General features: G+C 32.7%; 1 protein-coding gene and 1 long non-coding RNA gene across 3 annotated transcripts; one reads left to right on the forward strand and one right to left on the reverse strand.

The window, feature by feature from the left end:
• Nucleotides 1-482: 482 nt before the first annotated feature.
• Nucleotides 483-10,896, reverse strand: Zyx (lipoma-preferred partner zyxin). Its single transcript, XM_020954273.2, has 7 exons — nucleotides 10,007-10,896; nucleotides 9,565-9,937; nucleotides 7,314-7,579; nucleotides 4,519-4,783; nucleotides 2,731-3,079; nucleotides 2,546-2,666; nucleotides 483-767 (listed from the first exon to the last, which is right to left on the reverse strand). The coding sequence occupies exons 1-7, from the start codon at nucleotides 10,187-10,189 to the stop codon at nucleotides 645-647; spliced, it is 1,680 nt and encodes a 559-aa protein (XP_020809932.1). The 5' UTR covers nucleotides 10,190-10,896; the 3' UTR covers nucleotides 483-644.
• Nucleotides 10,897-13,214: 2,318 nt separating this feature from the next.
• LOC147644533 (uncharacterized) lies at nucleotides 13,215-15,540 on the forward strand. Of its 2 annotated transcripts, none has more exons than XR_015270257.1 (3): nucleotides 13,215-13,449; nucleotides 14,124-14,386; nucleotides 14,636-15,540. It is a non-coding gene; the product is annotated as an uncharacterized LOC147644533 (long non-coding RNA). The 2 variants fall into 2 exon arrangements; XR_015270258.1 differs by lacking the exon at nucleotides 13,215-13,449 and adding an exon at nucleotides 13,749-13,797.
• Nucleotides 15,541-15,814: the final 274 nt, after the last annotated feature.

The raw sequence follows: 15,814 nt of genomic DNA on the forward strand, positions 1-15,814 counted from the left end.
TATGTATGTATTCTACATTTCTACATTGAGTTCATTTAGGCGTTGAAGGTTAGTTTGTTAATAATAATTATAATAATAATAGTATTAATAACTGAAAATTATAATATAACAAACACGCAAGCAAAATTCCTAAACAAGGAACTGAAGTCATATAAGATATGTGAAATTCAGTATTTTAAAGTACCACTACCAATAATTTTGAATTTTTGGATACGATCGATGTACAACTCTAACATGTTCTTAAGACTTTGAGCATTCATAAATGAATTAAAATAAAATCACGTAATATAAAATAAAATAGACTACCCCCCTTAAAATTGATATAATTTGATTGGTCTCTATGCTCGGTGCCTACCTATGTACATATACATATAATATATAATAACAGCCATATTTTTGTCCTATTAATTTTTTGTTTGTTTTTCGCAGCGAAAGACTCAAGGAAAGAATATCTTTCTAAGGGCCATAAGAAAAACTGGAAATTTAGAGATGATTTATTTATTTATTTATTTAAGATACAAGTTTAAAGTTGTAATTATAAATATTAAATAAATTATTTATTATAAGCTTGTTGGAAATGGCAAGTGATTCGCTGATAAAAAGTTAAAATAAATACATTAAATGTATATTGGACAATTATATTTCTATGTCATTCGTTTGGTCAAAACTTGAACGCGTTTAGCATTGCAGCTTTTGCAGAGCACATGATCATCGAGTGGATAACATCCACGGCCTTCAGCTTCAGATGAAAGTAGAAGTCCACAATCCTATTAAGTGTAGGAAATCGTTATTACATGAAATTAAAAACTTGAATTAAATATATCAATTAACAAGAAAAAAAGCTTATTTCCGCACACCAAAGTTTTTATATCCTTGCAGATAAGACTTCGATGACTTGGAATCCATACAATATAAATTATATATATTTAAGTTAAAAACAATAAAGTAATAGCGGCTTTCATTTCATTCACCTATACATATTATATTTACAGTTTTACATTTACAGATTTGCATTTTTCCTCTACATCTAACGGTCGTTTGTATGGCACCCATATGATATAATCGTCTGATTTTCATAAAATTTTACACAAAATTTAAGACTACTATAAAATGGCTATATCTCACATTTAATCAAATTTTGTTGAAAACTGAAAATTTTATAATTTTATTTTTATTTTTTAATTCATTCCTAAGGCAGCTATATGATATAGTCGTCCGATCCGGCGCATTCCGACTTATATACGAGTGAGAGTAAATAGAAGACTAACTACAAAGTTTCATTCAGATAGCTTCAAAACTGAGAGACTAGATTGCGTAGAAACGGACAGACGGACAGAAGGACAGACGGACCTGGCTAGATCGACTCGGCTGTTGATCCTGATCAAGAATATATGTAGATTATATGGTCGGAAGTGCCTCCTTCACTGCGTTGCAAACTTCTGACTAAAATTATAATACCCTGCAAGGCCTTATAAGGCTTTTCATTTTAAATAATTTCTTAATGTGATAATACACTAAGCTTAGTTACCATTTCATTTCTTTGCACGATTTTATTTCGAATTAAATTTTTAGAAATTTTTTGCATTTCATAATTTCCAATTTCGATCATTTTTGTAGAGGAATATTTTTATTCTTAAAGAATATAAAGTTGTATTTTTACAAATGAATTATTTAAATCCTCATGCGATAGAGGGTTAAAAAGAGAGTTCGATATTGTTTATACTTTTAATCAGAACGGTTACTGTGTACTTGAAACATATACTGATGCACTTCTTCTAACAGGAAAGATTAAACACCAAAAAATTAAACAAAAAAATTTGAAATGTAATTTGTAACAAAATGAACAAAAAAAGTCTAGGACCCTTAAAAGAACAGAAAAGATTCTTCACCTCTAAGTTAATTTGCTCCAAAGAACGACGATCCCTGATCACTTATAACTTAATAGATTTTGAAGTTGTATTTTTACCATTTTAAAGTCAAACAATTAATTTAATTAAATTAAATTATATATATCTAAAAGAAAGGTGTCTGTTACACCACTTATAACTCAAGAATGGCAGAATAGATTTGGGTGAAAATTGGTAGGGAGGTAGCTTAGAGTCAGGAGACGGACATAGGATACATTTTATCCCGTTCGAAAGAAAAGCGGGATATCCATCGCTAATATATATAATTTACTAAAAACCAATATATCTAGTAGTCGTTTCCTAACATTTCAATTGGAAACAAAATAAATAAAGTGCAGGCATTGTCTTTAAGGTGGTAAGTTGAAATGTGTTAATTATGTGGAACGTGCATTTGAGGTTATAGTTCGAAAGGACGACGTGCGAAAGAACATCGACCGCCGCACAAGACATGTAAGCCAGCAAAAAGTGTATGCACAGAACTTAAGCGAAGAAAGAGAAAATATAATATTCCAATATGATCGTTACATTCTCCTATACGTACTGTATTTACAGTTTATAGGGTCGGAAATGACTCCCTTCTAACTAAAATTTTAATACCCTCCAAGGATATAAAGATATGATTTTTAGCTTGGGATTACCTCACATTTATAACACTCGAGATGAAAACTACGATCTAAAGCCACAACTCGAACGGTTTCGTCTTGACCTATCTCTGGCATAATTGGTTCCTTGCAGACACAGCATCGTGGGGCAAATTTCCTAGATTATATTGGTTATAAAATAAACACATTTTCTGTAACAAATAATAATTCTCGTGACTTACTTGTGAAAATCAGTGATGCAATAATTTTGATTGGTGGCATCGACAGTAAAAAGCAAACCATCTAAACTCTTACCACACACAACACACGTAAAGCACTGCGGATGATATGGTTTTCCTGTCGCTCTTAGAATTCTTTCCAAAATGGGCTCCATGCAAACGGAACACTTCTCAAGGGTCTGGAGATAATCATATTCGCAATATGGTTTGCCATCCAAAGCGTAGAATGGTTTGCCTTGTAAATTGATTTGGCATTCCGAACAGGTGAAGCAAGAAATGTGATAGATTTGATCCATTGCCGTACAGCCGCTGCTTTCGCCCAAAACGCGCGAGTTGCATTTGACGCACCTACCTAAAAAAAAGACAGTTAGAATGTATATAAATACATTGTTGTAGAATATTATACCTTATTTTTGCAACGCAGTGAAAACCCCTTTTACTTAAAATCTTACAAAAAAAAAAAACAAGAAAGGAAGCTAACTTCGGCCCGCCGAAGTTTATATACCCTTGCAGATAGATCTTCGATGACTAGAAATTAATACAATATACATTTTTCATACCTTTATAAAAAAAAACATTGAAGTAATATCTGCTTTCATTTCTTTAACCTATACATTTTATATTTACAGTTTTACATTCACAAGTTTGCATTTTCCTTTATATCTGACGATCGTTTGTAAGGCACTTATATGATATAGTCGTCAGATTTTCAAAAAAATGTACACAAAATTTTAGAAAATAATGAAATGGCTATATCTCAAATTTAGAAAAAATCTGTTGAAGACAGAAATAGTTGTTATTTTTTATTGTATTAATTTCTCGATCGTTCGTATGGAAGCTAAATGATTTTTCCGATTTTCATAAAATTTTACACAAAATTGTAGAAAAATATGAAATGTCTATATCCCAAATTTGATAAAAACTTGTTGAAAACTAAAAAAGTTATAATATTTTTTTTTTTTAATTTTCCGATCATTCCTATGGCAGCTACATATATGAATTAGTCCTCCGATCCGGCCCATTCCGACATATATACGAGTGAGAGTATATAGTAGACTACCTACAAAGTTTCATTCAGATAGCTTCAAAACTGAGACTAGTTAGCGTAGAAACGGACAGACGGACATGGCTAGATCGAATCGGCTGTTGATCCTGATCAAGAACATATTTATACTTTATATGGTCGGAGGTGACTCCTTCACTGCGTTGCGAACTTCTGACTGAAATTATAATGCCCGGCAAGGGCATGAATATTACAAAGGAAACAAGATGACAGTTTTTGCACTCCGCACATTGTTTACCCATGCAGTTTACAATTAGTTCACAGAGAAACGCCTAATTTCGGCAAAGAAATTGTTCATTAATAATATATTATAACATAACGTGAAACAGCCATATTCTTAGGTAGTTAATAGATTATAACAATGTTACAGCCGTTTTTTTATCAATTAAAAAAAAAAAAAAGAAATAAACTTTTCATATTATATTTAGATTTTAAATATGTACATACACCGTATATAAAAAAAATTAAATACGTTGAAATAGATACATATATTTTTTTAAATTAATTATCCCTTTTATATTGATATGACAAGAATATGAAACAGTCGTCTGATATCAATTAAATTAAAACCGAAAATCTGAAATAATAGAAAATGGAATTTATATAACTTATATATATCACCTCGGCTTAAAATGTCGGAAACGACTGATTGTTATACACTTACAAGGTATTTAATATACTTTATTACAATATATTAATAATAAGGGATGTATTTATCAATTTCTTACCATAGTTTTCGAACTCTTGGGGTGTTGCGATCGACGAGTCCTCCGAAATATAGTTGCTGACACTCAATTTATTCTGATACGCAGTGTTTCCGACTGTATAATCCTCAGTTGGCACATTAGAATCATAGGAATTTTTCAAAATATTTGGAGAATTACAGTCATTAATAAATGAACCATATAAATTACTACTACAATCCCTTGGAAAATGATCTCCAGATGGACGAGGGTTAATAGGTTCATAGATTGAATCATATGTGGAAGAGCTCTGTAAAAAAAATATACATATAGTAGTGTATACTCTTTCATAGAAAATGTCTAAAATTTTGTAGAAAGAAACGTAAAACGGAATTCGGAATAACTTGGAAGATTTTATATAGGTGCCATAGGAACTATATTTAAACTTAGTGTAGAATGCAAAACTGAGATTCTAAAACTGTAACTGTTGACAGTTATGAACAAGCGGGCTTGGCGAACTTTATCTCGCTCCCAGGGTGGTAATAAAAAGCAGATAATTCAAATTTCAATGTAATTTATTTGAATCTCATCAGTTGTGAGAATAATAACCGGTGGTTGCACCTTTTGGCCAAAAATGACCACTGACACTTCATTTATTGTGGGAGCATTGAATTGCCTTGCATGGCTTCCTGCGGCTCTTTTTATTGATCTGGTAATGGTTTTGTGGTCGTCGGAATGCATTGTATCTAATGCTGATTTAAACAGTATGACCAAATCACTGTGCTCATGCGGAATATTTTACCAGAGAAGTGCATTTTTATACCCTTGAAGAGTATTATAATTTTATTTCCGACAAAATATATCCATCAGTCGTCCCATAGACTTAAACACATGCCTAATTATAAGCACACACATACTATGTAAACATCACACCCCATGCTGCCCTATAATTGTAAATCCACACAGCAACAGTTTTAATGCAATGCAATGTGAAACCCTAAGCCAAAGCTACCGGATTATATCCAGAGATCCCGACATTGGATGTAACCCGAAACTCCAGATGGTCCCCAACAGTAGAATAAACATCCGGTAGTAAACTAATTGCCTAAGCCCTCACCAAATTGTCACATTCCCACAAAATCTTAAATTGCAAGCTAAGATCAAAATCCAAGAGAAGAATCAATGACAATCTAAGTCAATAACTCTTTAAACTCACTCAATATCTAAGAAAGCTGGAGGAAGAGGCTTGAACGTCAATCAATGCAGACCAATAAGTTAAGTTTAAAACTATTTAGTCGGTGTTCTTCAATACTTGCAATTTCTTTGTTAATATAAAATAAACGATTTTTTTTTTAACTTACAAAGAGTTCCAGCATTTAATTAAATATATTTTGAACAGGGTGGACAGCAGAGTCATTCTAGCCACGACCGTCTGTCCGCCCGTTTTTCCATTTCAAGTCTCTCAGTTTTGAAGCTCTCTGAATGAAACTTTGTATTTCGCCTTCTATATTCTCTCTCACTTGTATAAAAGTCTGAACGGACCTGATCGAACGCCTATATCATATTACTCCCATAGAAACAATCAAAAAATATATATGTATATCCTACAGCTACAGTTGAGTACTGTGGGTAGAATTAAAAGAAACATGGAGATGGCAAGTTCACTTCGTCTATGCCTAAATTCAAGAAAAACTAAAAGTCTTATTATTCCATACTAATATATATTAAAGCGAAAACTGTTTTCTTAACACCCATATTTAACATATTATTAGTTTTTACCTACATTTTCGCATCGGTTTAAAAATTCTATGAAAATGTTACATTTAAACCAAAATTCACGATTATAGCTTAGTTATCATGAGAATTTGATTTGCGGGAGCGGGAATGAGCCTGGCTAAATTTAAACATAGTTTAAGCCCTTATAGTACTTAGGATCTGTGCTTTTACAAAGACGGACATACAGACATGGCTAGATCGACTCATATGGTGATGCTGATCAAGAATATATATAGTTTATGGGGTTGAAGATGCCTTTTGCCTATTACAAACATTTTCAATTGGCACTTAGCAATAATACAAGGTATATAAAATTACCACCCTTTTCTAATGCGATACGATTTGATTGGTATATATATTTTTATAGCCTCGCAGGGTATTATAATTTTAGTCAGATTGTCAGCATCAACAGTCGAGTCGATATAGCCAAGTCCGTCTGTCCGTTTCTACGCAGCTTTTAAGGTATCTAAATGAAACTTTGCAGTTAGTCGTTTATATACTCTTGTATATATGCCATAGGAACGATCAGGAAATTTTTAGAAAAAAAAAATTTTAACTTTTTTAGTTTTCAAAAGATTTCAGATATAGCAATTTTATATATATTATTTTTTTATTTAATGAAAATCGGACTACTATGTATATCATAAAGATGACATAGTAAAGATTTAGAAATGAATACAATTAAAAATTATAATTTTTTTTAGTTTTCAACCAATTTTTATATAATTTAAGATATATCCGTTTTTTTTAATTCGGTTTTTATGAAAATCGGACGACTTTTATATCTAAATCAATCTAAAATTGTTAATATAATACGTATAGGTGAATAAAATGAAAGCATGCATTACTATATTGATTTTTAACAAATATATATATAATTTATTTGAATGAATTTCTTGTGTTTGAAGTTATATCTGCAAGGGTATATAAACTTCGGCGTGCCGAAGTTAGTTTCCTTTCTTGTTTATAAATACAATAACCAAAAGGTTGTTTAAAAGTCTCGCACGCTCTCGCTGCTCATTTGTATTACATGGACTGCCGTAAGGATTGAAAGCACTGCATACCTTACTGACGGTACCCTTTAATTGTTGGATCGGGTATTGATTGGTGTATGTTTTGGCCAAATGTTGACTTGTTGAATTCGATTTATTTTGTAATGATTTATCCATTGAAGACTTATTGTTGAACACATTAGACGACGCACGTCTTAGCTCGCTGTAAGAGGAGCTAACAGCGCTAACAGGACTTGGAGGTGGTGGCACATCATCCTCTCTGTCAATATCTTCCGAGTGTATGTTAGTGCACACCGAAAGCAACTGGTTTGAAGACTCTGAAAGAAAAAATATAGAAGAGAAACAAAGCTTCAGTCGCTAGAAAAGCTCTTTTTAATATTTATTTTTTCTAAAACTTGTTTTTGTAACATGTTAACAAATAATAAGTAATATATATGAAAATAATAAATATGTTTTGTTTTAATTGATATTTTATGATATATACATTCGACTTACATAAATTTAAAACCGAAATTTCAGAATAATTAAGTCCTATATCAAAGTATTTTTTAGAAAAGCAGCGAAATGTAGGAAAGCGGCCTGCACAGTTTCAGTTAGATAGCTTTAAAACTAAGAGACTAGTTTGCGTAGAAAAGGATCCACAAACATGACTATATCAAATCGGCTGATGATGCTGATCAACGATATATATATACTTTATAGGGTCGGAAAGGACTCTTTCACTGCGTTGCGCACATCTGAATAAAATTATAATACTCAGCATGACTTTGGTTCCGTATAGAACATTTTCTAGCGTACTTTACAATAAATTTAACTAAAAGTTGATTTTTTAAATTAAAAAAAAAATCAAAATTCAGAAAAATGCATGAAATCTTTATTTGAGAAGAAAGTACGGTCCATATAATTTGATGTTTGAAGATTTTTTCATGCAAATGTTAACCGCGACTGCGCCTCAAATGGTCCATCCGCTTAGTCCAATTTTGGCCGCTATCTCACGAATAAATGCAATGCGTCAATTAAAGCGGGCTTGACTGAATAGATATAAGGTTTAACATAGCCATACCAAAATAGTCTAAAGACGTCGTAAAGATCGCACGATCTATACGGCCAAGTGACCAAGCACTGGCCACTCAATATCTCCATTGTTACGGGTGCTGTGTGGCATGTGGCAACGTCTTGTTGAAACCTCCTCAACCTGCAAAGTGGTTTAATGTCGAAAAATCTAAATTTGATGCGAAATCAAGTTACAATACTCCGATGAGGCGCTTCAGTGGGTCAATTGAACTGACCAGAAACAGACGGTGAACTTTCAAAACAGAGCACGCATTTTGTTAATAAAATTCAATGATTTGGGAGCGTAAAACGATTCATTGTTCGGTTATAGACCAAACTGAAGATGAATCCATACCATATAAATTATATATATTTGTGTTAAAAAACAATGAAGTAATACCTGCATTCATTTCATTCACCTATACATATTATATTTGCAGCCTTACATTCACAGATTTTCATTTTTCTTCTACATCAAACGATCCTTTGTATGGCACCTATATGATAGTCTGCAAGGGTATAAAAATGAATATATACCTTAGGTATTTTTTGAATATAGGTATATATAAATGTAACGAAATTAGGCATTACTTCGATGTTTTTTGATATAAATATATATTATTTATATTGTATTGTATTAATGTTAAAATTGCAATCTGCAAGTATATGCAAACTTCGACGTGCAGAGTATTATATATATGTCGGAAAGGGCCGGATCGGAAAACTATATCATATAGCTGCCATAGGAACAATCGAACAATTTTCAAAAAAACTGGTCTAAATTTCAATTTTAATTTTATACAAATCGTACGACTATATAATATAGCTTCTATACAAAGGATGGGTAGATATAGAGTAAAGTGCAAAACTGGTAAATGAAATAAAAGCAACCATTACTTCATTGTTTTTTGAACATAAATATATATAATTTATATATATTTATTAATATATCGAAGTTCTATCTAACTTCGGCGTACCAAAGTTAGCTTTCTTTCTTGTTTTTTTGTTAATGTGGCATATATTCGTCACAAAGTTAGATATTATAAACTTTAAAGCTGAAGGTGTCATTGTCACTCGTTTCTTACTTCGTTATGAGTGTTTTTGTCTGATTTTAAATTTTCTAAAACGAAACTTTAGAATATATGTAGCCTTATACCGAGTATGAAAATATCAGAATAAATAATAAAAATCATAACTTGCCCATATCCATTGAAAATGCAAAATAAAATAATGGCAGACCAATTATTACCTGCGTCGTTTGCATCTGGAATTTTAAAGCGGGATCCTCTCCTATAAGGTTCAGAAGTAATATTGGTATATACTTCAGAATTGCTTGACGAATTCGGTGATAAGTTAGGAAGAATTGATGTTGAGTGTATTGGCATTCCTAACAGACCCTTCCTTTCCATTTGAAGTTTGTGATAAGCTAAAGCTTCCAACTGCTGTTCCAATATATCCGGATTATCTAATGTCTTCTTCGCATTAAGTAATGTGTTTTCGTTACGATTAAATTCGGAAGAATGTAGCTGATGTTTTCGAAAAAGTAGAGGGTTATCCGTTCCCAGAAGAGGCTGGGAATATAATGGCTCGCGAGAACAAGTCACTTGCTTACTGGAAGGAACCTGTAATTCACATATATATATATCATATTAAAAAATAATAAATAAATACAAATTAAAATGTTCACATACTTGGGGCATTTCAGTTCGTTTTTTGTGTGGCTTTGGTGGTATTGTTGGAGCAGTTTTCCTGTTCATAACTGAATTTTGCTGTTGTATATTGCCAACTAATTCGGCAACTTTGCCATGTTTGATACCAATAATAGTATCTGAAGAACCTTTTGGTTGCGGTTTATGATGATTCAAGGACTCCATGAAAATATTTTGTGAAATATCTCTTTCTTGGTAATGATTTATTTTTATAACATTGTATTAATAGACCTCAGCGCCGTCGTAAATTTAAATTTTTATTTAAAATTTTTAATTATTACTTCAGGAAAAAAACGCCACTTGGATCCTATTATTGATATACCGATTTGTTATTTTTCTCAACAGTATCGATTTGTATTGTATATTGTAGTGCATAAATCAGCTATTGACATTGCCAATAGTATACTAATGACCCGTTTCCACTAAGTTGACCCATATGATGGCCGTTTATAAGACCGTGTTAAACGGGCAGCTCATACGGTTTTGCCGCATCGAAATTTCTCCGTTTGGACATGGATTAGAACAATTCATATATGAAAGGCGTTAAAGCTTAAAGTACAGAAAAATAACTCGACAGTATTTTTAGTTACATCCTTGTCCTAAATCTTCCCGAATTGTATCTATTTAAAATAAATTATGCTGTAACTTTTTGTTTAATACATTTTGAGAGCACTGTTCTTTCCTTTTTTTTCCGGAAACATTTTAACCATCTTTGTTCATGTTTTAAATGAAATAAATGAATTGAAATGAAAATAGAATTTTGTGGTAAAACAGTTTAACCCGAATAGACTGTATGAGAAGTCAGTTGTCCCACACAGTCCATCTGTGTGAATCAGTTTTAATTTTTGGCAGAGGAGAAACTCCAATTCCCCATTAAATTCATTCACAATTCACCATCCAGTATCAGCTGAGCGAACAGCTGTGGCTTATCCAAAACATTCAAAATGCAAAAAGGGCAGAATTAAAAAATTATAGGCTAAGTGAGGCGTGTTTTTAAGGTCCATTTCGTATTAGGTGTGTTCTCAGTGAGGCCTGTAGTTTAACGGCTACTTTTTATATCGTGCTCGCCAAAAAATCAGAGTTATGTTAAAGAATGTGCGTGTAATCGGACAAGAAAATACATACATATGTATGTACTTAGGTGCGAGTGTAACAAATGCCCTGCTGTTGGGTCCTGCTTTGGTAGGGACAGAAAGTGTCTGTGTCTTTCTGATGGATGCAGTCTGCAATATTGTAGTATATTCATACATTATTTTCCATGTTTTATATTACAGTAACAAATACAATAATAATTTGAGCAACCAACCCATACATATTGTATTAAAAGTTTTACAGTAACAATTTTATATTCACAGTTTTGCATTTTTCTTTAAATTTAATGATCGTTTCTATGGCAGTTATATAATATAGTCGTCAGATTAAAAATTAAAATTTGCTTAATAATAATAAATTATTGTGGAAAATAACTTATGGTAAAAGTGATAGGAAAAAGTGCTAAAATAAGCACACTACTGGGACGTTTCTCGTTTTGGAATATCGGCAGCCCTTGGGTGTTCATCGCAAAATTGTTCAGGCCGTGAGGGGAGAGGAGAAAGCTGGGCAAAAAGCAGAGGAGACGAAGAAGCTGAGCTATCCGAAGCGCGAGAGAACAGCGTCGTCAGAAAAGCGGATAACTTAACCCCTCCTTGTCCTGGGAGCTCGCGGCGGCAGTCGCGCAGCCGTTTTTGACTTTTGTTTGCTTGTGAATGCTTCCGTGTTCTGTCAGCTTCGATCAGTGCTAGTTTTTTATTTGTATTTGCATCCGGCTATACTTGACTTGCGGCCAAAATAATGCTTCAGTTCCCGCAGTAATATTTAATAAAAATTAGCAAATAGGGAAATAAGCCCCGCCCGACGGGTAATACCCTAGTTGGCTTGAAAAAAGTGACAGCAGGCGCAATCGCCATTTAATTATACCCTTGCAGGGTATTATAATTTCAGTCAGAAGTTTGCAACGCACTGAAGGAGGCATCTCCGACTACATAAAGTATATATATTCGTGATCAGGATCAACAGCCGAGTCGATCTAGCCATGTCCGTCTGTCCGCCTGTCCGTTTCTACGCAAAGTAGTCTCTCAGTTTTGAAGCTATCTGAATGAAACTTTGTAGTTAGTCTTCTATATACTCTCACTCGTATATATGTCAGAACGGGCCGCATCGGACGACTATATCATATAGCTGCCATAGGAATGCTCGGAATCTTTTTACAAAAATTTTTTTTAACATTTTCAGTTTTCAATAGAATTGGATCAAATTTAAATATAGCCATTTTATTATACTCTTCAGTTATGTATAAAATTTTATGAAAATCGGACTACTATATCATATAGCTCCCATAGGAACGATCGAGAAATTAATACATTTAAAAATGATAACATTTTTTGTTTTCAACAGATTTTGATCAAATTTGAGATATGGACACTTTATATTAGTCTTAAATGTTGTGTCAATTTTAATAAAAATCGGACGATTATATCATATAGGTGCCATAAAAACGATCGTTAAATGTAGAGGAAAGAAGAAAATTTGATGAAAATCTGATGAAAACTGAAAAAGTTATAATTATACCCTTGCAGGGTATTATAATTTCAGTCAAAAGTTTACAACGCACTGAAGGAGGCACCTCCGACCATATAAAGCATATATATTCTTGATCAGGATCAACAGCCGAGTCGATCTAGCCATGTCCGTCTGTCCGTCTGTTCTTCTTTCCGTCTGTCCGTTTCTACGCAAAGCAGTCTCTCAGTTTTTAAGCTATCTGAATGAAACTTTGTAGTTAGTCTTCTATATACTCTCACTCGTATATACATATGTCGAAACGGGCCGGATCGGACGACTCTATCATTTAGAAAGACATCTGGCCCGAGGCCAATAGTTTAATATGACGCACGCACGTTTTATTCTGAAGAAAAATAAATTTAAGCTAAAATTACATTCCAGTTAATTCTAACTCGCGCTCACCGCAGTGTGTCCTCCTTCTCTCGCTCAAAAAAAAAAAATCACAATTTTGGCGGTTAAAAATCGCAAACAATAAACTGCCCGTACACACTTGGGCTCAAAATCCATTAGTATTTTTTGTCACTCTAAATATACTAACAACGCCTACCGATTACAATATTCGACCGTCGATAGCCATTTTACATTATTCTACAATTTTGTGTAAAATTTTATGAAAATGGGACTACTAAATCATATAGCTGCATTGAAGCGATCGAGAAATTAATACAATTAAAAATAATAAAAATTAATACAAAAAAAATTTTTCAGTTTTCAAAAGTTTTTTATCAAATTTGAGATTTTTTTTTAATCGGACTACTATTTCATATATTTGCCAGTCTAACGATCATTAGATGTAGAGAAAAATGCAAACTTGTGAATGTAAAACTGTAAATATAATATTTTTTGGTTAAAGTAATAAAAGCAGGCATACCTTCATTTTTTTTTAACTTAAGTATATACATATAATTTATACTGTATTAATTCCTAGTCATCCAAGTTTTATCTGCAAGGGTATATAAACATCGGCGTGCCAAAGTTCGCTTCCTTTCTTGTTTCTTTTGTTTAAACGTAAAAATTATTGTATTTTTAATAATCCAATTACAAACTGCAAGGTATACAAAAATTGGTGTGGCGTACTAAAGTAAGCCTCCTAACTTTTTCTTTCCCGATTATTTCAATGAGAGCTATTTGATGCAGTGATTCGATCTGGCCTTGCCCTGCAGTACCATTCATCTGTAATTCACCAACGATCAATCAACAGTCAATCATCGATGAATTTCCATATAAATGCCATATCTTAGATTGTCATCAACAACAATTTATCAATCAATTAATCAACAATTTATCGATGATTTATCAATAATTCATTAATAATTCATCAACAATAAATTTATAATCATTTCATCAACATTTTTTTGTCTTGTTTTTTTTTCATTTTAAAAATAGAATTCATTGTTAATTGTAAAATTGAGTTCTTAATTTTCAATTTTTACTCTAAGTTTTGCTACGGTTACCTTTATATTTCCACAATTTCACAATTTAACCTTTCTTTTATTTTTAGACAGATGCAATACATACATATACATATTTAAAATTTAAAATGCAAACACCTACCCCGCCTATGTACAGAATTGAGAAAGGGAGAGTGCAAAAGAATATATATTCCGAGTTTTACTAATGGCAGTCCTATGTGTTTCGACCATTTTTTATCAAAGTTTCATCAACCGAGAAAGAGTCGGTTTTGGCACGATTGCGGACGCAGTCGGCACGTTGATGAATTGTTGATGACAGTGGACATCAAAAGGATGGCATGTGGTATTGCAGGTAATCTGAATTTACCACTAATGAAAATAAACATATTACAAGTTAAATGAAAATAGGTTGAAATTTGAAAAAAGGATCATATTTAATTTTATAAATTTCTATCGTTCATATGGCAACCACAAATATGATCTTATAGTCCGATATTAATAAATTAAATTAAATTCAAAAATAACACAAAATGGCTTTATCTCAATCAAGTTGAAAATATGCTAAAAACTGGAAAACTTAGTTTTTTCTAAACATTTTCAGATCCCATGGCAGATATGGCAGCTGGATAAGTGAACTTAGAAAGGAGAACTAAAACCGCGAGTCTAGCTTTCTATAAACGGACAGACTTACATGGTTAAATGGTTGATGCTAATCAAGATATATGTATGTATGTATATAGATTAGCTTGGTGCTCGCATCGTATCTGATAGTCTCAAATATGTTTTTCACACATTGTTCAATTATCTCTCTTGGTGTTGATGAACAATATCATAAGCATGTCTCCCACTGTGATAGCAGCCAGTGAAATGTACATACAATATGTATATATGTACGTGCTGCATCGGCAAGTGAATATTCGTAATAATCAAACACAAGATGAACCTGCCGAATGAAATACATTTAGAACCCAATATGCACAGGTTGACCCTGCTGCCCATGAGGTAAAGGCTTGTCTGAAATCGGCCTTTTAGTGGACGGAATTTTTGAACTCGCATGATTTGCCAGCAAACTCCTCCGCATAATTTACAGCTAAAGGTTCAATGAGAATCATGCTGCCATATCTGAATCAAGCGAAATCGTGCAATGGTTTCTGTTGTCCTTCAAAAATCTTATGCACAATATAATTTAAGCAACGATCAGCAAGAAAAGAGTGGAAGTGCTAATCCCACGAACTCAAATAATTCCAAATTATCTTCTTTTCAATAAAAGCGGACTTAGTTCTCACTTGGTTGACTTTTGCGATGACAATAAATCGCACTTCCAATCGTTAGAAGAATGTGGAATTAACTTTGAATATGCCTGTTTTTCGCATGGTCAGTTGTACGTAGCAAGTTCCCGTGTTGGAAAACCGTCTTCGTTGTATACTTTTGCGCCGGAAAAAAATAGTTTACCATATCGCTCTCAACTGATAAGATTCAAATAAATTACATAGAAATTTAAATTAACTGCTATTTATTATCACTCTGGGGTTATATGAAGCATTAATTAGGGGCTAGACAAAGTTCGCCGGGCCAGCTTGTTTACAATAAAATTATTCGGGCCCTATCCCCAAGGTCTTCTATTTCTATTTGATGATTAATCGGGTCTCAATCCATGGTTTTGTTAACTGGGGCGATTCAAAACTTATTTTGTTGATTTTCCATTTCTACATATGAAATATTATTTTATGACCATCGAAGTAATTATTTTGAGTCTTGGGAAGCTGTGTCATAAGGTAAT

Source organism: Drosophila serrata, unplaced genomic scaffold, assembly GCF_035046125.1.
Source record: "Drosophila serrata isolate PLE 108 unplaced genomic scaffold, ASM3504612v1 contig_160, whole genome shotgun sequence".
Taxonomy (NCBI): domain Eukaryota; kingdom Metazoa; phylum Arthropoda; class Insecta; order Diptera; family Drosophilidae; genus Drosophila; species Drosophila serrata.